We start from the raw sequence: 23691 nt of genomic DNA, 5'->3' as shown, positions 1-23691 counted from the left end.
AATAATTCTTTGCCATTTTCCAATCCATTGTTTTTCATGTTTGCAATGAGATGGCATTGTTTACTGCCATTGATGCTCTTCACCTCACCTCCAATAATGATACAGCTAAGGCATAGGCATGTAGTTTGATGTTAATTCGGGCATTTTTACTGTTGTTCATGATGTAATGACACGTGCCAGGGTCTTATTACAGTTAAGCAACTACCGGTATGTTAACCATTTAACACACATTGAAAGTAGTGACTTTGTATGTTCTACAAGCAGTAGGTCAGAGGTCATTTCAGGAGGTAGGGTGCATGGTTACATTTTTTGTGACCATGATTCAAGTCAATTTTAGGATCATGCAGAAACATAAAGATGCGACTACAACTACAACTTCCAAATTAAGTTATAAATTAAACCGAAACTTCAAACAAGTGAAGTCAGGCGGTGGTAGCGGTGACGGAAAGTTGGTTTCTTAACATTATTGGCAATGGTAAGAACCCCTTTCCGTCTCCTCGCTTCCGGGTTGGAACTCCGCGCCGTTTCTATGCAGACAGCCTAGAATTGGCTTGCGCGTGTCTTCAGAAGCTTACGGTACTCCTCTCTCTCTCTCTCTCTCTCGCTCTCTCTCTCTCTGCGCACCGTGCCTGGCAGGAGCCCACGGTTTTTGCGAGGCAGAGCCAGCGACACCGACAATGACGCGTATGGAAGATGATGAAAAATTAAGTCTGTTCCAAAATAGAGAAGGCGTTTGAAGAGAGGGGCATGCGCGCGCTGGACTTGAAGGGAAAACATCTCGATTCACGGGCCGAGCTTTTAATACATCCGCGTTGCTTTTCTGTGAATGGGCAGATAACAAAAACATTTCGCAATCTTATTTTGCATGCAGCGTATTAGGGCGCATGAGGTCTGGAATATTTTTTTTCCCCCTCATTCAGTTCCTCACACGGCCTTGCGATGTCTCCACTACCGGATGATTTGCGTGCAGTAGTTTTTATCTAAGGGGGTGTGAATTTCCTCTGGGTTACGTACAGACTGGGAAGGCCGTCCAGAGCTGGTTTGGGGGGTTTTCTATCCATTATTTTCTCTGCAAGATGTTTTGAGCGCCGAGAGCGTCTGGTGTAGTCTGGGATCCTTCACTGCGCAGACAAGCGGCGACGGGCTGCGCTACCGCTCGTCTCGTTACCACAGACAGAGAGTAAAAAGGGGAAGGGGGTGTGAGGAAAATCTGGAAAAACACGGAATAAAATGACTATGTCCGTCCCGGAGAGGAATTCAGGATCCGAGGGGAAGGAGGAGGAGAGCGAGGATGAGAGCGAGATCTTGGAGGAAAGCCCGTGTGGCCGCTGGCAGAAACGAAAAGAACAGGTTGGTTTACGTTTTGTGTGTGTGTGTGTGTGTGTGTGTGTGTGTGTGTGTGCTTGTGCTTGTGCTTGCATTTAAATTGCCAGTGGTCTTTTATTTTCACATCAGGGAAACAGAGATGATGATGATGTGATGGGTGGAAGAAGTTGCCTTAACGGCCCGATTCTGGCCATGCAGGACATCCTCTGTTATGCAGAGGCTGGAGTCAGGCCGGGGTGTTGCATCCCACCATAAGACAAAAACATCAATGGACATCAATCTCCTTGTCTATCTATTACTGTGGTACCCAAAGTGGGGTCCAGGGACTTCAATTAGGACAGAGTATAAAGATCATAGGCTTGCGTACCTCGCCTACCTGTCCATTCTAACTCAAAACTAACAACAACAATCTCCTCAGATGTTGTTCCTTGGGACAAAACCTTAACTAATGGTCTTCTTTGGGTGCTTGACGTGGAAAAGTCCTTGGTCCTTGATATGAAACAGGTTTGGGATCCCTGGTTTGTTTTATGGACTCTCATCTTTCCATGTGAGGATTGCATCAGTTATTCTGTCCAGACAGCACTTCAGCAGCAGCAGCAGCAGGCCATATGCCCAGTGTTTCCTCACTTACTGTAAATAAGGTTCTGTGTGTGTTTCGTGTCAACATCAAAGGCATAAAAAGCCAGTACAGTATTTGGATTTCTAAATGACAGCCCCAACTGGTCTGAAGAGACGCGACAAGTGCTTTGGACTCACGTTTTTTTATTTATTTTTTTATAGATATGTTTATTGACTTTTTGCTTTACACTTTACAGCACACACAAGTGCATGTTACAAGCAAAAATGTAAACATAAACAGGACAACATAAAATAAGAATAAAACAAAATTGAAAGACATGAAAACCAAAACTTGACAAAACTCAGCTCAGCACGTATATGTATTTATGATACTTATACTTGATACTTTGTTCTAGGACTCGCATATGGTTCATGTGGCTGAAACGTATCCACATGGTTCACATTTGCTATAGGAAACAAATTTGCAGAACCAAAAAGAAAAGTTAAATGTTTATCTGGGTGGAGAAACAGTCATTTTAAATGGCACCGCCTCCACCCACAGCTCCAGATAAGCCAGAGAATTTAACTCGAAGGTTATCTCTCTAACACACACACACACACACACACACACACACCGCCTCTTCTCCAAGCCCCGGCCACCTGACCTTACTGTCTCCCACTGCACTTTCTACGGCACAGAGCATTTTTCACATTGCACACTCTACACACACACACACACACACTCCCACCCCTACCCCTTGTGTTTTTCCACCCATTGATTACCCATCAGTGTGTATGTATAGAGTTTTCTGGGTTGCCTCCGCCATCACATTTCCATTTACCCCCCAGTGAGAGCATCAGTCAGGTCTTGTTGTTCTGTATCATCATCGCTGCTGCTGATGGCTGTATTTAAATTTCACTCACTAGCACCACTTAAAACCACATTCCTCTTGTTTATTTAACATTTCACATTTCATATCTCATAATGTTTTGATTCTCCACTTCTCCGCTCACCTTGACAAGACTCCATGACCATTCAACCTCAATTGCAAACAGGGAAATATTTGAAAAGTGGGACACAACAGGCAAAATATTTCTCTTAGTTGCCAGGCTTTAGTATTTATATGTGTTTGAATTAAACCAATAGAGGCAAAATGCAAGCCATGTGACATTATCTCTATGCTCTATGGCCGATAACAGAAGTCGACTGTTCGTAAACCCACACATGCATATGCAGGTTACAAACTACAGCTGCCATACTAAAGTGAAATATCACTTTAAGTCAACCCAGGCGTTAGGCTGTGAATTCACGGTACGAGCATATCGAATCTCTCCACACAATTAAGGTCATTAAGCATGGCATTTAGTTCAGCAGTGTGTTTTTCATGTGTTAAACTGTCTTTCAGTACACACATGAGCCTCGAGTGACTGCATGTTTTGCCTTTTGCTGTGCAGCTCTGTCCTGCAGGCCTGGGTGTGTCTGAGCGGCAGGCTTGAAAGGCAAATGAATACTCAGTAAATAAGTCAGTGGGTGAAAGGTCAGAATAGACGCTGCTGTATCTCTTATTCAGCTCTACCATTAAAATAAACACAGGCCGTAGTCACATGGTCAGCACATGGTCTTGTTGACTCGCCGGAGGTAACAACGGTGTAGATTTTGGTGTTACATAATCGTGTTGCCTTTTAGAAGTCGGTCGGTCCACGTTCTCCCGCCTGCCTCGACACACAGAGCATTGATTTCTCTCAGGGACGGAGCGCCGCCGGTCTGATGGGAAGGCAAAACTGTGTGAGCTCAGACTGGAAAGGCTTTCTCTGCGTTTTGCTCCATTGGTAGAAATATCTCTCCGGGCTCAGAAAGCTTTGTTGTTCCGGTTAACGTCGGTGTGAAAGGCGACAGAAAATGTTCCCTCAAGTGGTGCCACCAGAAGACAGAAGACATTCATGAAAACTAAATTTGGTCCAGTTTATGGTTGAACTGAAATTTTTTTCTCAAACAACAAACAAGAAAATCTAAATCTGTTTAGAATCAGAATCAGAATCATTTTATTGGCCAAGTATATTTGCACACACAAGGAGTTTAGCTTAGTGGTTGCTTGTGTATACTTTGTTAAAAGACACAAAAAGAATAAAAGACATAAACCAATACAAAACAAATGGAAACAGTAGAAGAAAAAGGATAAGATCAGAATCAAATACAGAATATACTGTAGGTATTGCACTCAACTATTGCACCTTGTAACTGTTGCTTGTCATGATTTTTTTGGAGGAATCTGGCTGCTGATTTCAACGTATGTCTCAACTTGTGAAGTATACACTGTAAAGCCCACGATGACATCAGCACGTCAGCAACATGACTTACAAGCTCATGATTTACGCAGCCGCCTGCCTGGTGGCACGTATCCTCGCGATTGCGTTGCCTGTGCCACGCCGGGATGTGGACATCGAGGCGAACGCAGGAAGTTTGACAAAGGCAGTGTAGTGAGTCATCATGAAATATCGCCGTCGAGACACGAATCTGAAGATCTGATTCATCTGAGAATCTGATAAGAACGTTGCTCTTATCTTTCCAGTTTATCTTTGGTCTCTACAAGGTGTACAGTCTTTCTTATCTTTCCATAAAGAAACATTGCACTTCATGTAGAGATCAGACACTAGATGCCCTTTGGATTGCTTCTCTCCCAGGCTAGGGCTTAAGTTAACTGCATTGGGAGAGTTGCATCAACAAGGGACATAGTCCACCTTGACCTGTCAGCCTGGGCTCTTTATTACAGTCCAGGCAGGGCAGATTATCCCCGGACCCCTGGGCTCTGGGCTGGATAATGCAGCAGAGCAGACCCCCCGATGAGCGCGCCCACTGCCAGCCCCTTTATAAGCATTGTGGCGCGGCGGAGCTTCGCGGTGTTCATTCCGGTAATCGCTCTGAGAAAAAGGCTCATCGACATTTTCCAGCTTCCATCTGCATCTTCTGGCAGCCAGTCGCAGAGGTTAAGATGAGGCAGCAGTGTTTGGGGGAAGGCTGCACTCACTTGCCATGGTGCTAATTCATGAGTACAGATGAATATGTGAGGATGACGAGCAGATGCTGTTTTCTGCACAGAGGTGTTACCCAGAATTCCGTGCATGTGTCAGCGCTCGCAGGATCGTACTTGAGAAACTGGAGACGCTGACGCATACGTACGAATTCAATTAGTTGACTCTTGTTTTTGGGTCATTTGAGGTCTCGCCTTTGTTTCAGTTTGATTTTGGAGGGAGAAATGAAATAGACCTGGCTTTCCTTATGGGGAAAAATGATCCCTGCCACAATGAAACCAGACAACTAGAGACTCATGGTGGCAATGTAAAAAGTCGTGGTTCTTGGAAAGGTAAAATTCCAGGATGTATGATGTAATTTATTAGTTTGAGTCAGATTAGAGTCAGTTGGTAGTCTACACTGCAGTTAGGGAGGAGCTTGTCCATAGATATAGTGAAATCTTGTACACGTTATTTAATTATTTGAATTTCTTGAAAAATAATACCATAACTGTAATATTCTGAGTTTGACATGGTGAGTTGGTAAGTCGAAAATGGTAATAAGTCAGAAATAGTAATACAATTGCTACCTTAAAAGGTAGCCACATCATCATCATCATCATCATCAGCTGGAAAATCATGACCTTACCAAAAAGTCAGAATAGGTTACGTTGCGTTAGCTGGGATTGCATTATTTTCTGTGGTACCAGCTTTAATAAACCCCGTGGGATTCAGATGTTTTTTCCATGCTTAGCCTACATTTAGAAGATCAGAGGCCAGCCACATACCACCAGGACTAATCTGATACAATCAAGTGAAGGGCTTCCAAGAAAACCATTTGTTTACAGCAGCCATAACCCTAATAGCTGCAGTAAGGCCTCCAGTATTTTTGGACATTATCCCCAAACAAGCATGGACCAGAGCCTTGAGTCCTCAGCACAAGCCATTAACTGAGCCAACAAGCCCTCAGTCAGAGCCACAGGCAGGATCGGGCCTCGTCAGCCCATGTCGTGTTGCGGCTTGCAGGATGTGCTGCCTAACCTAAGGGGATCTTTCTAATGACTTGCACTTCATAATGACCCAACAACGCAGGCTGCTGGCTCGCTTACTGGGCTGGCATCCACTCAGATTTCCCCTGAGGGGGAAACGGGGACCAGTGAATCAGCTTTGATCCACCTGTTAGCATGTTGCTCAGCCAGTGGCTGCCCCTGGTCTGCTGCTCAGGGCCGAAGTCTCACATTCATTCACTGGAATGCTAAAACAGTTAGTGCAGATGAGTCCATTGATCCTTGATTGGTTTTCACAGTATGCTGAGCTTGAGCAGTGGATTAAGGAAGTTTTAATCAGATTTTTAAATGTTATTTACTTTATTTAAAAGGGACAGATACAGTATACATAGAGAATTGTATACAATTTTCCAATATAATGCATCACTGCTTATTTCCACTTTAATTACGCTTTATCGGTTTTCCAAAAAGGAATTGAGACGTGGATTATCTATTTTGAGAAATGAAATTCATTCAAAAACTTTGTGTAAGGCTGTAAAAATGATTGTTACTGCAGCACTGCCATGACCGCCATACACCATTACGTCCTTGAGAAATGCAATATTACTAAAAAATTGCAGTATTACGATTCCATTTAATTAAAGCTCTAGCTTTGAGAAATAGTGCTGTAACGCCACATTGGAAATGTAATAAGCCTAAAATCAAACCTGAACTATAAATAGCTATAGTATCGTCTGAAATATTCATTAGTACAGAAGAATTTGATGAGATACGATGTGATTTGATATCCTTGTTGAGCCCATTGCACTTGACACATTTGCTTGATGTCAGAGTTCGTAGCAGTGTGTGTTTGTCTCTGCAAATCTAATTTCATCGGTGTGACTGCTGATGAAGCGGCTGGCCTGTGTGAGGAGGGCAGCCGCTGCTCCGCCTCCGCTGGATGCACCAAGAGATTTATGAATGGGTTTTATGACGCTGCGGCGGTGTCCTGTATCAGTGGATGTGACAGTTTAAATGGCATGGGCAGGATGAGAAACAGCTCTTGGTAGAGTCAGTCAGGTATGCTGTGCTGACTAGTAAAAATGAATCAAATTTCCTAAATCACAAAACGTCATCAGCCTGTGACTTTAGGGTGAGTTGGCAGTTGACTCTTCTTTATTTTTCTTAATCGAGACAGAGGAATAGTCCATGTCTGCCATGCTGAAAAGATAACATCTCCCCAGGCAGCCCTGGACAATCTGGAGTGCTGGGTTCACAACAGTCAAATGGCACTAAATCCATCCAAGTGCAAAACCATAACTGTGACCTTCATGAAGAAAGCACCGCCCCCCATTCCTCTCTTCCTGTCCGGCCAACAGCTACCATCCTGTGATGCTGTGAAAGTGCTTGGAGTCCTGATACAGTCGGACATACAGTGGAACCATCATACTGCTGCCATGGTCAAGAAAGCCAATTCCAAGCTGCATTTCCTGAGGAGGTTAAGGAGGTCTGGTGTTACCACCTCAGACTTAGCAACAATATTTACTGGATATGTCCGCCCCACACTGGAGTATGCCTCTCCAGTGTGGCATGGAAATCTAACAGAGGCTATGTCTAAACAGAACACGTCCAAAAACGCGCCTGCCGGATCATTATTGGCGGGGCATATTCCAGTTATCAGGACGCACTCCAAACCCTTTCACTACCCACTCTCCAAGACAGAAGAAATAAACTGTGTAGGGACTTTGCACAGAGCCTTCTGGACTCCTCCTTCAGGAACTGCCCCCCCCCCCCCCCCCCCCCCCACCAGAGCCCAAATATCCAACCGACAGACCAGTCAGCACACAATTACTGATTCCCAAGACGCGCACTGAAAGATACAGGAAGTCACCCATCCCTTTTTTAATAAGACTCTTAAATGAAAAACTATAAAATAAGGTTCAATTACCATGCTTTTATTTTGACGTGTGCATTGTAAATACTCATGCATTTCAGTTTTCTGGATGTAAAACTGCCATATGAGTGTTAAATAAAAACTTGAACTTGAAAAACTTGAACTTGAACTTGAAGGAATGATGGCACTGATTTAGAATAGGGAAGGAATAAATGAGGAAGTGAAGCATTATACTTACTTAGCTTTCAACAAATTTCTGTGTAATTATTGTGGTTCTTACTCAAAATTCTCCATTAAGATGTTTCAGGATCATTAATCATTATACAAGAAAACAGCACAAATAGCAAGCCTGTGCAATTAGCTTTAAACTTCACAATTAGAAAAACATTTACTTAATTTGTTCAACACAACAGGCTGGCAGAAAAGGAAGTCTATAAAGTTTGATTTAAAATAACATTGATTGCCACTTTAATGGTTGTGGCGTATTTTCTAAGTGTTCAATACACACATGTACATGCTGAATGAAGAGTTTTGTGATGTCTTGAACAGTTCCTAAATGTCAGGAACAGTGATAATGGACAAGTCTATTTACACAAGGGTTGTAACAATAACTCTTGCTGCAATATGGTGGTAAAACGGGGCGTACCATCAGGCTGGGCACATTACTGCAAATACCACAGTTTTGCTTATTCAGCTGCTTTGTTTTAGCTTTTTGCTTGTTTGTTACATTTTTAAAATATGGTTTAAATTTAAAAAACAAACTAAAATTAAAAGGGGCATTAACTGGGCAGGGTGTTTTTATTCCAAAATAGAGTACGAGCCTAAAGTCACATTTTCATAACTCTCAGTGGATTAGGAGGCTGACCACAACTATAACAAAACCAGAGAAGAGTCATTAGTTGGTAGATAGTTATGATAAAAATTAAGCGTCTATTCAGGCAATGTGTTGTGGTGAAACAATAAGACTACAAAATCAATCAAAACTATTATGAAATTGCTTGAATTGTCTTAGAGACGAAACAGGCTTATATATTTTTATACATTTTTACATTTGTTTACAGTTCAAAGTTCAGAAACATTACTGATGACAGTCACACAAAATATAATTAAATAGTAAATTAAATCAGTAAATCAGTGAATTTATGTTTGACATTGCAAACACAAATATTGAATATCATCATGTCAACTACCCACACACAGATTTACAATCCAGTGGTTTTGCATAAGCAGCACAGTAGTGCCACCATTACAGTGTATGGAGAAACCTACATAGCAGGACCTGTAATCGCCGCTCTTGTGGTTGATGACATATTTTACAGCCGGGTGTTTATGGCCCAGCCTGCCGGGTTACAGATGGCATGCTATTTTCATCTGTGCATTTTACAGCTGTTGTAAAGATTCACCGCGCAGCTCTCGCTCAGCGGCGGTGTTGAAATGATTTCGCAAATTAATGGTGTCTATTACAACTAATGTTGTCGTTGCTGAACTGCAGAGCTCCACTATGCGTTACTTTTGTACACACAGAGCAGAGATACCACAACATGTGCTGTTATGCTCTAAAATACATAAAAAACTGGAATAGCTGATTACTTTTCGCAGTGTACATTCTAGTATTTTACTACCAGCAGTGCATGGAGGCAGCCTGTTTATAGGAAACAGCAGCCGGCAGCACCTGCATAGCACCTGTATGATGGGTTTAGGCAGTGTTTACTCAGTGGCCAGCTGCTGGGAAGGCAGCTATTACCAACCTCCAGCCTGCTAATGGCTTACAGGAGGAGTCCAGCCCCGGATCCTCTTACACTGTTAGACATCAATCTGTGATGTTCAGCGCATCCCAGGAGTTAATTTGTGATGAAGTGTTCTAATTTACTTTTTAGTGAACCCACTTTCTCTCAACCTGTACTTGTGTACTTCTACTTCAGTGATTTCCTACATTTCCCAGAATGCACCACTTAAAAAAATGCACCATGTCTTGTGGCCTCATTGCATTATGGACTATTGAAGCTACTATCAGTGGAGAAATTGGTCTCTCTGCCTCTTCTACAATGGATTTTTCACTGTATAATTGTTGAATGTCTGTGCAAAATGGTGAGTCTAGAAAGAAGACCTTGCTCTTAGATTTTGAGGGACTGACACCAAAACCTGATGTTTACTGTTAATTCATTTTTTTATTAAACTCCATTGTAGCTGCATTGGAAATATAATTTGTCCCATTCAGAATGAGAAATAAGAAAATAAGAAAAACACACGACCAAGCAACAAAATCGGCCCAGAAATGTGCTGTACATTGCAAACGGCGCTTAAATGTTTTAAGGTGGATTTTTCCTTTTAACTTGCCCCTCAGTAGTCAGTGGTCCTGCATGGACATGAGTGATCCATCGAGAGATCCTCCACGGGCTAAGAATAGTGTCTGCCGGGTGCAGCAGTGTGGATCCTGTTGCCAAGACACATCGTGAATTCATATCCCCCTGTGTTACGGGCTGCGATGTGAGCTATGTTACATTAAACAGCAGAACAGATGGTGTCCGACCTATTAAGCTCCATCATCAGCAGGGCCTCACCTCAGACGGCGCACCGAATTGACGGCGTTACACCTCAGCTAATTTGTCCTCTGTGCCACAGAAGAACTTGCTGCTCCGGAGCATTTGTTGTGTTTTACGATCTCCGCAGAGAAGCTGATGAAGTTGTCGACCACGTGATCCCCAGGGAGCCTGTCACCTGGCAATGAAATGTGAGCAGGTTCGCCGGCGCGGCCTCTCTGGGTCATCAGATCTGATGGGATATACAGAGAGAGGCGGCTGTCAGCATTTTCCACTCCAGTTTTCTGCCAGTCGGACGGGAAAGCTGGCATGAAAAGGTATCCTCTAGGAATGGCTGACATGTCTTGAGGCTCTCACGGAGCTGTCATACTCGTTTAAATCACATGACATCCGCGTCCCGCAGGAATTCGTTGCACCAATTTGAGCGTACATACAGTCGGGAAGCCCCTTTTGAAAGAGGTCAAATTCCTAGAGTCATCTTTTGGCACAGCGGTTTGACCGAAGGAGGAATGGATGAGTGTTTGATTTTTTAAACTATGTTGTTTAGGAACAGGCCTATTTTTGACATTTCTTGCATCGCTGACTCCATGTGGAGAGAGAGGTCTAGTGTTTATTTTAGGAACATTGGTATTGACAGTTCCATTTGGATTTGCATAATTGAAATTGCGTAATGCCCTCATTGTCCATCTTTCTTCATTTATCAGTGTCAGCTGTAAATGTCAGCCTTTTTGTCTCTGCTTCCATTTGCTGTTAAATGAAAAATCCACCCTGAACACTTTAATAGTGTGAAAAAAACAGACATTCACGATGTCTGGGTCCATTTTGTTGTTTGGTAGGATATTTTTCTTCTTCCCGCAGATAACTGGCCGAACGTAGACAGCGTGACGTCATGTAGAGCTGTTTACAGAGCAGCTACAGTGAGTTAGATCAAAACATCAACGGTATCACTGGTGTCAGTCCCTCAGAATCAAAGAACAAGGTCTTCTTTCTAGACTCAACATTTTGCACCGACGTTCAACAATCACACGGGGAGAAATCCATCGCAGAAGAGGCAGAGAGACCAATTTCTCCACCGACAGCAGCCTCGATAGACCAGAATGCAATGCAGCCACAAGGTGTTAAGTGTTGTTTAACGGCCGTGACTCTCACTCGGGTGGAAAAATTTGCTCTCTCTCTCTCTCTTACTATTGCTATCGTTATTGCTCTCTCCATATTCACATAAAACCCACAGCTGAAATGCGACATATTCTGGGGAAAGTAGGAAATCACTAAAGAAATAGATGAGGCAGGTTGAGGGAAAGTGGGTACAACAAAAAAAAGTAATAAGTAGATCATTATATATGAGATACGTAACAGTGGAACAGTATCCGAGGGTGCAATTTTCCTTTAAATATGGAAGGCTTTGCTCAAAGAATATAGTCTTGTGATGCACACACATGCGAAGTTATAATTATAGTTTTAGAGGAAGTCGAGCTCCTGTCATCCATTGTAATGTGTAGCCTCTAATGAATGTTTATTCCCTGCCACTGTCTACAGCAAGCTGACTGATTCCCATCTGGGTTCCCAAGCACTGAAACATGCTGTTTGAAAAAGGCTTTTATAGTGTACTGTGCAAAGCAAAGAGACTATAAAGACAGCAAAAAAAGTCAAGAGTTGAAGTGGTGAAACAGCTTGTTGGCTTCCTTGCTATTGAATCAGAGGCTTTCGTTCTCCCTCCCCCTGCCTCAGGCCTTAAGGCAAAGGGCAAGGTCCTCCACCGCCTCACAGTTGCCTTGGCTTCAGATGTGCTGGTCTACACTTTGATCAAAGAACACCTGTGTATATATCAGCGCTTAAACATGACACGCATCCAACTGTGTAGTCCAGCTGTTGGTGGCAGGTGAGAATATGTTGTCACCAGTTGCATAAAGCCTCCATAGACACGACTAACCGTACAAAGACTGTTCTGTCTTTTAATTATCAATGAAAGAGGGATACTACATGAAGTTTCATAGCCATGCTTTTACTTACAGCTCCAAAGTAAGCTCTCTTCACTTTGTTGACCCGCTGATATCACGACTCTGTCTGCGTAGGTTTCAAAGTGTTGACTCATTCCATTGCACTTTAACAACATGGCTTCCCTTCACTATCTTAACCTTTGAAACCAAATATAGAGCAAAATGTGGACGCGGTAACTATGGGCCTCGTGGAGGAACAGTGCGTATTTATTTGCTATAAAACAAAAGTCCAAAACCGGCTCAGTCTTTAAAAACTGTGCCATTGATTTTCGATAAAGATTCATCTGAGTTGTTGATTTGTCTCGCATGCAAAACCACCCTGCCCAGACCAATATATTATATCGCTTGATTATTTTATCTCCATTTCTATCTTTTGCTTCCATTTCCATTTGTGACCAATTCCCTCCTTTTACTAAATCAGTAACGTAGATAGTAGAAGACGACTATAGGATGATTATAATAAAATATACTCTTGCTCTAATAATAACCGTCTTAACAAGAAAATGCTGCGTTTCACAGTTTGGGTGGTAATCTGTCAATGACCTGTGATGCTATGTAAGGGAAAGTGCTGCATGAACACACTCTTAAGAACATTTTACATTCATCATAAGAGCTAGTATACGAACAAATTCGGAGCTATATGAATGTTTTGTGAGTCCCGTATTGTTTTCTGAAGCACCAGTAAGAGAAAGCTGCTCCCTTGAGGCCTCATCATCATTTGGCTCCAGCCCTTCTCCTCCTGAGCTGCAGTAATATTTAGCTTCAGTTTACCTTAGTTTACCTAATGTCTGTGTCACTAGCTGAAATCTCACTACCACTCCCTCAAATATCTGCTGTCATCCCTGCTTCAGGGATTAGAGGAAATTTGCATTCATTATTTGAATTTTCCTCTCTGGTTTGATGCAGCTGAAAATAAAGCAGGTTACTTGTATGCAGGAGCCAGAGTTGAATTAGAAGTGCATCCCAGCACCCATCAATCAGGCAGATGCCTAATGAATTAAAGATGGGCCCAGTGAATGAATGGCCTCGCCCCCCTGCACAGTGATGACAGGACAGCTCTTGATGTCCCATGCAGAGACTCTGGACAGGCATGTGGGGTAGCGGACTCATATACAGGCCATCCAACCCCCTCCATGCAGCGCTTCCACAGACACTCTTATTGAGCTTTGTCTGCAATGTTACACAACTGTAACGGACACTAAAAAGAGCACAGTTTGATCTGAGCGCATGTCTGCCAACATGCAGTCATTTCTACACGTGCCAAGGAGCCAGACAGCAGTGCCCGGCTCAGGCTGTCACTCACATCTCAGATGAACTCCCCCAGGAAGAGAAAAAATGGATATGCCCATCATACGACAACTCTGCTGCCACAAAAAAAAAAATATTTTCACTCTGTCAGCTCTCTCTTTCTATTCCTGTCTTCTTTGCTTTCGCCTACCTCTCTGTTTCTCGACATGGGGCCATCTTAACAAGCTCGGTCCCAGCCACTTGACTAATTGCACCCCATAAACGCAACAATAGGTCTGAGGGAGAAACTTCTACTTCATGTTAACTGCGTTCTCACACCCCTCTTAAGTGGTTTGTTCTGCTTGATGTTATTGTTCGCTCGCTTGGCCTGCAGTCATGGCAGCGTTATGAGCCAGTGTCGGTGAGTTATTCCAACATGCACGAGCACGCCACAGCACTCAACCCCAGCTTTTAGCTGGCTACTGTGGCAAACACTCAATAAGCCTTTGCACTGTTTGCCAAGTCTTTTGAGCTTTTTACCCTGAGTCACCTCTTCTGCTAGCTGGAAAGATGCACTGCAGTAACCTCTGCTGGAGATGCAGGGGGTGGGGTGGAGGGATGGGGGGGGGGGGCTCACAGGCCATATTGCTCTTCCGCTGGTTTTGCAGTAGCAATGAAACAAGCAGTCTGTGTGGATTTACAAGCACGAATTGAGTAATCCAGTGGGCAGAAATTACCCCTCTTTATGGAGAAACTTTAATACTTGGGTGGACTCTGCCAGACCCTGTTAAGCCCAGCCAAGAACGGAGTCAATTGCAGATGTTTTTTAAAGGAATGGGAACGGCTCCAGTTTCAGGTCAAGGCGAACACACATCCTTTTTCACGGCCTGTGTTGTGGAGAGGTCTCACCCAATTAGAACCGCTGCTTCTATTCCGGGAAGTGGACTGTTATTGTTAGCTAAAAAAATGACCCTTTGCGGAACACTCCATCCTTGTTTTGTAAACTTTCTCCGCTCTCCCTCAGCGATCCTCTGGTGCCAAAATTGTGGCGGTGTGAGTGAGTTTCTTATGGCAGAAAGGGCTGCAGAGCGGCCTGCAAGAGGACCGAATACTCTGTCCCCAAAAGAGGTGAATAAATAATAATAATAATAATGGAAACGGCCCAGCTTGGACTTTAACACAGCACAGCATCATAGGCAGTCATCTGTGTATTGAAAGCCTATAGGATTTACTGTGTCCTGCAGCGGGAGGAAGACCTAGTTCATTACTGTGAGTGGGCAACATGGCAGTAATTCTGAGAATGGCAAGCAGCTGTACGGTCAATAAATCCCTCAGAGAAGCCATTGATAATTCTCACAGATCTTCTGCAGTGATGACATCTATAATTCATGCACTCAGCGGGACCTCTAGAATTAGTGAACCAGGCTAATAGCTACCGGGTCACTTCAGGATCTACAGTACAGTAGAGCTGTCTCCTCTCTGAAGGAGTTTCCCTGAACTACATGTTGTTGCCTTTGGGGGTAAACTGAGCGTGAGGTGGATTCGTTCTGACTCTCCGACTGTGGCCTTAAACAGGAAATAGACTACATGCTTTTGGTCACAATGGCCAGCGTCATGAATTTTTGTCATAGTGAATTTGTTATTTGTGATCAGCAGCGTTCCTTTGGTTTAAAAAAAAAAAAAGAAAAAAAAAGGAAGATAAGAGCATGTGGTTTGTGGATGACCCCGCAGGATGCTTCTGCTTCCCTTTAACAGACCTCAAACATGATGGTTCCAGCGAGTGACGATTAAGAAAGGAGGATTTCATTGAGTTGTACGATGTGTGATAATCCGTAATCTTTGTATGCAGTTATGCTCCCAACACAACCTAGTTTTAGGGCTCTTGCAGAGTTTGTTGCTCTATAGGATTCCAACAGAATTGGACCATCTTTTGATCCGCGGCCTGTTGGCTTGATTAAAAATGACGTGAACAACAGGTCAAGCTTGTTAACCTTGAAGCCCCCTGGAGGGAGGAAGGGAGACACTGCCTCAGCCTCACCACAGGGTAAAAATATTCATCTCAGCAAGTAATTGAATCTTTTATTCAGGCATAAAATCTTATCTGTCTCAAAACAAATTAAATTTGTTTCCAATACAGCCTCCATTGTTTTGATAATTGTCTCGAAACAAAGCATAAAATCTTTGAAAACAAAGAAGACATCACCTGTCAAATTATCTCACTGGACTGGCGGACTACTTTTAAAGATAAATAATACTTTAAGATGGAATACAATATTAAATGTTGATGTTGACATGCACATTTTCTGCAGGGTTCACATGATGAGAACCTGCGGTTGTCACATTGCGGATTCGACTCTGGCTCCTGACCTTTGCTGCATGCCTTCCCCTCTCTCTCTCCCATTTGTCAGAATAAAGCACCGGTGAAAGAATGATTAGATAGCTGAAAAATGACTTTTGCCTTTGCAATAACTTCAGGTGATTATTTGAGGGGGAAAAAAGCCAGGACTTGGAATACTGCAGTGATAAGAGAGGCAGATAACGGTTTATCTCGCTGTATGCAAACACAGAGCCAGGTGAGGGCTGAGGTGTGATAAGGCAGACTGTTGTTTCTTTGCCACCGGCCTTACCTATTCTTTCTAAATTACCAACTGATGACTGTTGTGTTTCCAGCACATGGCATGACGCTGGTTATCAGATAGCGCCTGTTCATTTCCCACATGCTAGATTAAAAGACAGATATGAATCTCTCGCCTCGAAATGAATGAAATATAAACAAGAGATAAGGGCTTGTGGTGAACTATTGTGTCGCTGTTGTGTAAACAGGCTTTTAGTCCTTCAGGTGTTTGTGAACGGAATGAAAATGTGTGTCTTTCTATAGTGCTTTTACCCTATGAAGGTTATGAGTGGCAATTAAGGTGCTCTTATCTCCCGTGTCTGAGGTGAAGAGGTCGAGAACAAAAATGAGTAAACACGCACAGAAGATATGCGGTCAGATCAAATGGCTCGGCCTCCCGACCTTGCGATTTTTTTCCATTCGGACGCTTTATTGGTCGAAATTCATGGGTGTGTGTTTAAAGGGGAGTGGGGATTCGAAACTCACTGACTCATCAGCAAGAAACGGTTCAAGGGTTTGATGTAGACTGAGTCAGAGTCGGGATTCACAGCAGACTCACAAGAACGCACGTATTCATCCATGAGTGCAGGGAGACTGGAGTGATGCTCTGACTCAAGGGGCGTGATCGGTGTCGAACATTTTTAGTTGTCTCTCTGACTTTTGAGTGAAAACGGTGAGAAATTGTCAGGCATGCACATATATACGAATACACACAGGCACACACATGTACGCACATACACTCACTGGCCACTTTATTAGGTACACCAACTAGTACCGGCTGGTCATCTGTTGCTATAGCCCATTTATCATAAGGGCCAACAACTTGTGTGTTCACCACTGTTGTAAAGAGCTGATATTGGAGCATTTGTGGCCTTTCTGTTAGCTTGAACAAGTCTGCTAACCTCTCTCATTAACAAGGTGTTTTCGGCCACAGAACTGCCGCTCACTGGATGCTTTTTGTTCATCGCACCATTCTCTGTAAACACTAGAGACTGTAGTGCGTGAAAATCCCAGGAGACAAGCTGTTTCTGAGATGCTGGAACCACCACGTCTGGCACCAACAGTCAGACCACAGTCAAAGTCGCTTAGATTACGCATCTTACCCATTCTAATGTTTGATCGAACAAAAAACCACGTCTGCATGCTTTATATATTGAGTTGCTGCCACATGATTCACTGTTTGGAGGAGCAGGCTATTTGCGTTAACGAGCGGGTGTACCTAATAAAGTGGCCGGTGAGTATATATGTTATACACACATGTACTGTATATGTACATACGTTATACAATCAGTGCAAAGTCACACACAGACACACCCTCACATTCACATAAAGTCCCCCGCAGGTGGAGGTGAGATGAAAGGCTCATCTCTGAGGAACGGCTGTTAAAGGGTAAAAGGAGTGAGAGAGCGGTCTGGCTTACGTAACGAGGCTGCTCTGCACTTTCTATGCTTATCACGTCCCGGTCAGGACAGCTTCTGACTTCTTGAATGCAATTGTGGTTTTGCCATCTCTCTCTCTCTCTCTCTCTCTCTCTCTGTCCCTCTCTCTCTCTCCCCCACCAGGCTTGTAAATCTGCAGCTTTGTGACAAACCCGCTGACAATGGGCGCGAGGACAACATGGCTAGTGTAATCTTGTAACCCTGGTACAGACTGAAACACGGCATAGTGGACAAAGACACAGGCGATTACCCCTCCGCTCCATGTAGACCTCAGCTGGAAAAACAAAACCGGGGTTTAAACAAAGGCTACGTTTTTAACGGCACAGCATCTGCAGGAACGAAACATTCTGTAATCTTTTAGCGAAGGCCTCACTAGGGCCGGGGCGATACGGTTGAAATCAATATCATCATAATCATAAGAATTTTTTCCAATATCGATATATATCATGATATGTCTCAATATGCAAAATCACGTTAAATAATCAACTTAATGTTCATCCCATTGAACCGAATGGTAATTGGTTAGGTGTCAAACAAAACTGAAATTTTCATATAATATTCCTTTAAGCGTTTCATACCTCATTTTGTCAGAGTTTTTAAATAAAATGTGCTTGTTATCATCAGTTTAGAGAGCAGAATTGTGTGTCATGATATCCCAAAAACCACTGAAAGACGATAAATGATAATATTAAATTATCGCCCAGCTCTAGGCCTCACAAAGCTTATCATGTCCCACTTGAGACAAAAGCACAGCCTGGTCAAGGACTTGGTCAAGGCTGACTCCCATGTTTGAGATTTGAGTGTTTTTTGTTAGCTGGACTAAATGGATATTATTAATCTAGGCCTTTTTATTGAAAAAGAATAGTTGGGTTTAATTTGTTACAGGACAATTGGAAACAACATTCTCCTTTTCCACTCATACGCTTCACATACACTGCTTTATGAAAGAGGCTGTACAGTGTTCCCTCCCTTATACAGTGTGTTTTGTCTATATTGTGTCCTGCTGCTCTTTGTTTTGCTGTAGCTCTCCTCGCTGAACCCATCAGCTCAGCTAGTCGGCCTCGCTCTCCTACATTCCTCTGTAGTGGGAAGCTTTAACTGGTCCGGGGGAAAATGAATAAGTGAGACTTGACGAGAGCTAATCTGTCTAATATCTACTCGTGATCCTGAATGACCTTGCTGGTCCTTTGGAAGCGGTCGAACCCTGCATGCTTTGGAAAATCGAGATCACTGCAGTATAGAGCCATTTAATTTAGATAATGCGGACAATCAAGGACATTAATCTGAGAAACGCTCCAGACAAGTTCAAATGAATTTGTCTAATGACTTGAAATCCCTCACTCTCATACACCGTTATCCAAAAGGGCTTCGGGTCGCTCTTACAGAAAATGGAACGCAGACAGCTTCGTTCCATTTCGCCCGTCCCCCAGCATGACTTTACAGTCGGCTGGCTGGTGCCACACAGGCTCTCTCGTCACGTTATGCTTCACGCTGAGTGGGCACACACACTATCCGAGACGCTGATCTGATTTTGCGCTGCACATGTCACGTCCCGGGGCGAGAGACCCTGCGGAGGCGGGTTTCAGAGCCACTCGTCTGGCTGGTGAAGGTCAGCAGACGGTCAGTGGCTCAAGGCCCTGTCACAGACGGGACAGGAGGCACTCAGCTCGTCAGCCAATGGGAGGCTCAGTGGTTGTTCACTGTTTTTACCATCAAGTCTGGTTTGCTTTGGTGTTTGCTCACTTGCACATGATTTTATGGTCTGTAAATCCATGGCATTTTATGGATGATAAATACACTTTTAATATAATATGCAGCAAAGAAACAATTTTGTTGGATTACTTTGTTACTTTCAGATTACTTTGCCATATTTGAGGAATAGATATACAGATAAGAAAAAGGAAAAAATGTATTTCATGTTTGCGTACAAACACAAATGTTCTTCTGTGCCACATTTTGTAAAGATGCAGAACACCTGCTGCTATTTAAATGACCAACTAAGTTTCTTGCTTTCACTTTAACAGTATTCACAGAAATAATCCTCTTATTTTTTTTCACAAGTATCTATAATCAATACATTCTTTTTTTAGGTAACATCGCAGAATACAGTTAATTTTTTGTGTGTTTAAAATGCATAACGTCATTACAAGCATTCCATTACTACCTAACCTGAATATTGGCTGATTATAAAAGGTCACATCTCGCTTTGGCCCTATTTTCTCCCTCTACATTGTAGAGTTATAAACCATTTTTCTCCATCTCTTGCAATATCCACAACATTTCAGTCAGAGTCTTTGATCCTGCTCCTCTTTGATGCCAGCGAAACCTCGGGAATAGAGCGCACAAAGCAAAAGAGTCTGGATTCATTTACATACAGCAACGTACTGTAGCATGCGTTTAGTACAGCGTAATGCAGATTGTTTGGGTGTAGTCTTTGCTGTTGCCAGATCTGCTTCTTAAATATTAATGTCATGCAACTTGCTTATACAGCAAGCCAGCCAGTGTTTCAACTCATCATCTAGGTATGAGGTGGGTGTGTGAGGAGGCACAATAGAGGCGAGATACTGACGTGTACCAGACAAAGCCCTTTGTAGGGCTTGGACCCACACACACACATTGTAACGCTCAGACAAAGGCACTCTTTCATTTACTCCTTTTTACCGGCGTGTCACAGCGATGCCTCTGCAGGGCTGTTTGCACAAAAGAGCTGCCGTACTGTAGCTCTGTCCTCCCTTCTACCTCTCCGCTAATCCTGCCTCTGTCCGCTCTGTTTCTGTCTGACTCATCAGGCCCCTTTTCTAATATTGGGATAATACGCTGGCCTCGTGCCACATGTAAATTAGATCCCACTTGGAATCTCTGCAGTGAAACTGTCGCTGCAGATGGGCCGGCCAGTGCTTCTAATCATGCTGTTTAGGACAGATCTAAAGCCATCCACTCTGAATTGGCCCGTGTCTGTTCTGTTTACCATAAGCCAATTTAGCTCTAAATGTATGGTGGATAAAGTGCAGGTTGAACTTTACACACACCCCTATTCCCCCTTAACTTCTATTGACAATAACGGCGTCGCTAATGTGACATGCCATAGCAGTGGATTGTGGGTAATCTTGCGCTGATCACATGGGCTCAGACAGGATCTGATAGAGAGTTAAGTTACCATGCAACAGCAGTTTATCCAATGCAGATCAACATTGTTATGCTGCTATTCAGCATTGTTTTGCTGTGATGCCTCGCCGTTGTGATCATACTGAAAATATCAGTGGAGGAATATTTTGCTTGAAGGCAGCTGAATGGTTTTCATTCATCAAAATAGGGAAGAGAAAACGTTACCAAGAGACCATTGTGCTAGGGTGGAAGTAATTGCATTTACTTGCGTTACTGTAGTTGAGTATCTTTAGTAAGTAAGTATTGTACTTAGATACATTTTAAATCACATTCATTACAGAGTACATATATTGTAGGCTTTCCATAACCAAAGGAAACTGGACCAACATAAATTGACAAATTGTGGAGCCATTCACAGTAAGAAGAGTACTCTGGCTTTACTTTGTGCGTTTTATTTTGTAATTTTCCAATTTTCCAATTAAAAGAATCTAGTTTGAATTCTGCCCTCTCTTCCTTTTAGAATTGCGTGAATGTGAATGATTACAGCTAACAACGTTCTCTTTTCTTAAAAGTAGTAACTTTTACATTAAAAGTACATTTTAAACTTTTAAACCACTTTTCACTTTTACAAATATCAGCACAGTACTCTTTCCACCACTGCCATTGTGTGAGTGACAAAAGAACAGGAATAATTTGCGTGGCTAGGTAAGGAAAAGGATTACGTGAGCGCTCTCAAGATCCAGTTTTACCTGGATTAGCTGGAGATTTAGCAAAACACCAAACATCAGAATAGAAGTCGGTGCTGTTTTGACATCAACACACGATCCCCAAATCCCTTTCCACACCCTTAACCCACCTCCCTCCGACAGCCAATCAGAGCGCAGGATCCACTATGCTGTTTACATGTCTCACACTACCATGACCAAGCAACAGGCCCCACTAAACTCCTGGGGCGTGCACCCTGGGACAGGGGACCAACTGTTTCTCAACATCTAGAGAAAATAAACAACACCCAAACCCTGACGCCGAGGGAAGCTGAGATGGTTCCTTCCCGAAAACGACTTGAAGCTATGGACCCACTGGTGTCAGTATGTCAGAGCATTGTGTTCCAGCCCTGTAATACCCAGTAATCAGATTATCATCTCCGTTGAGTGGGAGTAGAGTAGAGAGATTATATGTCATCTCTCTCTCTCTCTGTCTCTCTCTCTCTCTCTTCTGCTGTCCATCTCTTGTCTAAAGAAGGCCCCTCCTACCCTACAGAGCATTACAGCTGCACTGTGGGTCGAGCAATAAACAAACCCCCAGCGGTTAAAAACCATTTGGTTAAACATGTCTCTCTTCGCCGACATATTTCACAAACACCAAGGTATTCGCGGTGTCCCCAACATGAGAAATAACAACGGTATTAATAGCAGCTGTAGTGGTCACGCAGATCTCTTACACAAGACCCAGGCAGCTTGCTGAGAAATTTTCGAGGCACACTCCTCAGCCGATGTGCCAATTTCCCAAGCTACATACAAAGAGGTGCTGTACATACCAACAGCTCTGTGCTAGGTGGGCAGAAGGCGGAGTGTAGGCGGCCTGGTTGGGTGCCAGCCGGTCATCTGTGTGGTATTTAAGGCGGTGCCGAGGGAAGGGTGGGTTCTGCTGTTTGGGTGTATGCTTGTTGATTAACAAACCTCCTGCTGTTAAGACCGGTACAGAGAGCCATTTTGATTCCATTCATAGCTGAGCCTGAGATGATGATGTCACATTTGGTGGCAGAAGCATAGCACAAGTGCAGCTCTGTAGAATATATCAATGGTTAGCATTTAGCAGTAATAAGCATTCATTTAGGTACAGAGCGGAGCCCAGATAATGGTTGTTCAGCTGCTAACCCGGTCATCAAGCTCCGCGTGTATCCTCAGCTGTTTGTCAGAGACACCCGGCTGACATTTTGAGACCGCAGAAACGTTGATAACAGAGAAGTGGCAGGTGTGCTTGCTTATTTTATAAATATGAAATACAGCCCAGTTTACTTGCACATCATCCGCGAGAGATGAGAGCCAACAAAGCTCCAGGTGAGAGGAGAGAAAGATGCCGAGTGGAGCTTTCATGTGGACAGACAGAGGGGAGTAAGATTCGTTAAATTCGATGACAGAAAATTGCAGAGCACAGGTTTCACTCCCCGTACCGCTGACTGATGATGATACTTTGAAGTTCCTGAAATGACTTCACCCGGGAAACTTGCATATGGCATTGTGAAGAGCTTTCAATGTAAACAAAGCCTTGAGCAATGTGTGCAAAGAACAGGTTTGGTCACGTATGGTTTTCAGTTTGGTGCATCAATACTGCGATAGATCTTTCTGTCTTTCTCTGTGACTGTAGTAGTGATATGAAACTTCATTGATCCCCAATTGAGGAGATTCTCTTTTAGCTTGCCTCCCCCACAGGGAGGTCAGAGGTCAGGTTCAGCTGCGGGGCAACAAACCTGGAGCTGGTAGGGATTCAGTGTCTTGCCGGGGTTTGAACCCGGTTGAACCCTCAAAAGTAGCGGGAGGTGTGTACATCAGCTCTATCCAACTAAGGCAGCAATATCCTGTGCTGAGCAGTCTTGTGCTGCGTTAATGCCTCCTCAATATCCTCATGCCGTGCATTTATGATGAAGCCCAGGGCCGTCTGTGCCTGCCAGATTACAAACACAGACCCAGACACTACAGCCGGGCCTCTCCACTCCACTCCTTGCTTCCTTCCTTCCTTCCCTCCTCAGTCCTTAAAGGCCGGTGCCGCCTCCTCCATCTTCATCCCCATATCTCCTCTCTCTAAATCCCTCATCCACAATCCCCCGCCTCTCCCTCTCCTCCTCTGTCTCCCGCTAATCCATCTCCACACCCTTTACACCGTCGCTCATCCCCTCACCCCTCTTGTCTATTTAATGTACATCATCAAGTTACAGATGGTCTGATTCTGTCTGGCTGGTGTTATTGAAGCATTTAACATAACCTCAATGCTGCGAA

At 43.6% G+C, this 23691-nt stretch overlaps 1 protein-coding gene across 2 annotated transcripts in view; it reads left to right on the top strand.

Annotated features, from left to right (window-relative positions):
* The first annotated feature begins 651 nt into the window (after positions 1-651).
* Positions 652-23691, top strand: part of nrbp2b (nuclear receptor binding protein 2b) — a 32709-nt gene continuing 9669 nt past the window's right edge. For both annotated transcript variants that reach the window (XM_071921508.2, XM_071921507.2), the window contains exon 1: positions 652-1350. In XM_071921508.2, the coding sequence (XP_071777609.1) occupies positions 1231-1350 (120 nt within the window). In that variant the 5' untranslated portion in view covers positions 652-1230. The remainder of the gene's footprint in view (positions 1351-23691) is intronic.

This window comes from Centroberyx gerrardi, chromosome 22 (genome assembly GCF_048128805.1).
Source record: "Centroberyx gerrardi isolate f3 chromosome 22, fCenGer3.hap1.cur.20231027, whole genome shotgun sequence".
Lineage (NCBI taxonomy): Eukaryota > Metazoa > Chordata > Actinopteri > Beryciformes > Berycidae > Centroberyx > Centroberyx gerrardi.
The sequence above is the reverse complement of the archived record's forward strand: the minus strand, read 5'-3'. Positions and strand labels throughout refer to the sequence as shown.